Raw genomic sequence first — 824 nt, forward strand, 5'->3', positions numbered from 1 at the left:
AAAAAAAAAAAGAAAAGAAAAGAAAAAGAACAGTAGAATATATAAATATTTTAGTTGTTTTCTTGCTATGGAAAGAATTGCATTTGTAAAAGAAATAAACAATGACAACAACAAAAAGTTATTATTCTGATGTGATGTTGCTAGGTGTTCATGAACGAAGGAATAGAAAACTGTGTCATTACCTTCCAATTTCATTCAACTCAGTGTAAGCTGAGTCAAAATTTTCCTTCCAAGAAATGGTGGCACCATCAGCAGCAGCATCTTCGGAAGAGAGAGAATCCATTTACAATATCGAGGATGTCATATAAGAATAAAGAAAAAATTAACAGAAAAGCTCCAGAGCAACCCCAAAGCAATTCTCATGACCAAATACGGAGTCTGACTTAGTGGGAAAATGCCATGATTCTCTGGAATGTTATTTTTAAAAATCTTCCAAGGGGAAACTGACATGACAGAGTTGGCTTCTCTCTCCCGTCTACTTAAACAAAGGGAAAACTCAGGACAATCAGAAATATGACTTCTGGATATTTTAAAAGATAAATTTGGGAGAAAAATTTAAAAGGGATAAAAGAACACTTTGAAAGCCTAGAAAAGCTGGTGAAAATCAGGGGTATAAGGAGGATGCAGAGAATGAAGGGAAAAGTTACAAGGTCAAGAAAGGAGAAAAGGAAAATACATTTTAGAAATTTCTCTTTCTAGCCTGAGCCACATAGCAAGACCCTGTCTCTACAAAAAATTAAAAATCAGCCAGGTGTGGTGGTGTACACTTGTAGTCCCAGCTTCTCAGGAGGCTGAGGTTGGAGGATCACTTGAGCCCAGGAGGT

The 824-nt window shown here is 36.3% G+C and overlaps 1 protein-coding gene across 4 annotated transcripts in view; it reads right to left on the minus strand.

The window, feature by feature from the left end:
* The window catches only part of KALRN (kalirin, RhoGEF kinase), a 651,545-nt gene that overhangs the window by 26,405 nt on the left and 624,316 nt on the right, over nt 1–824 (minus strand). For all 4 annotated transcript variants that reach the window (XM_011971540.1, XM_011971544.1, XM_011971542.1 and 1 more), the window contains one exon: nt 183–261. In XM_011971540.1, the coding sequence (XP_011826930.1) occupies nt 183–261 (79 nt within the window). The remainder of the gene's footprint in view (nt 1–182; nt 262–824) is intronic.

Source organism: Mandrillus leucophaeus, unplaced genomic scaffold (assembly GCF_000951045.1).
Source record: "Mandrillus leucophaeus isolate KB7577 unplaced genomic scaffold, Mleu.le_1.0 Scaffold123, whole genome shotgun sequence".
Lineage (NCBI taxonomy): Eukaryota > Metazoa > Chordata > Mammalia > Primates > Cercopithecidae > Mandrillus > Mandrillus leucophaeus.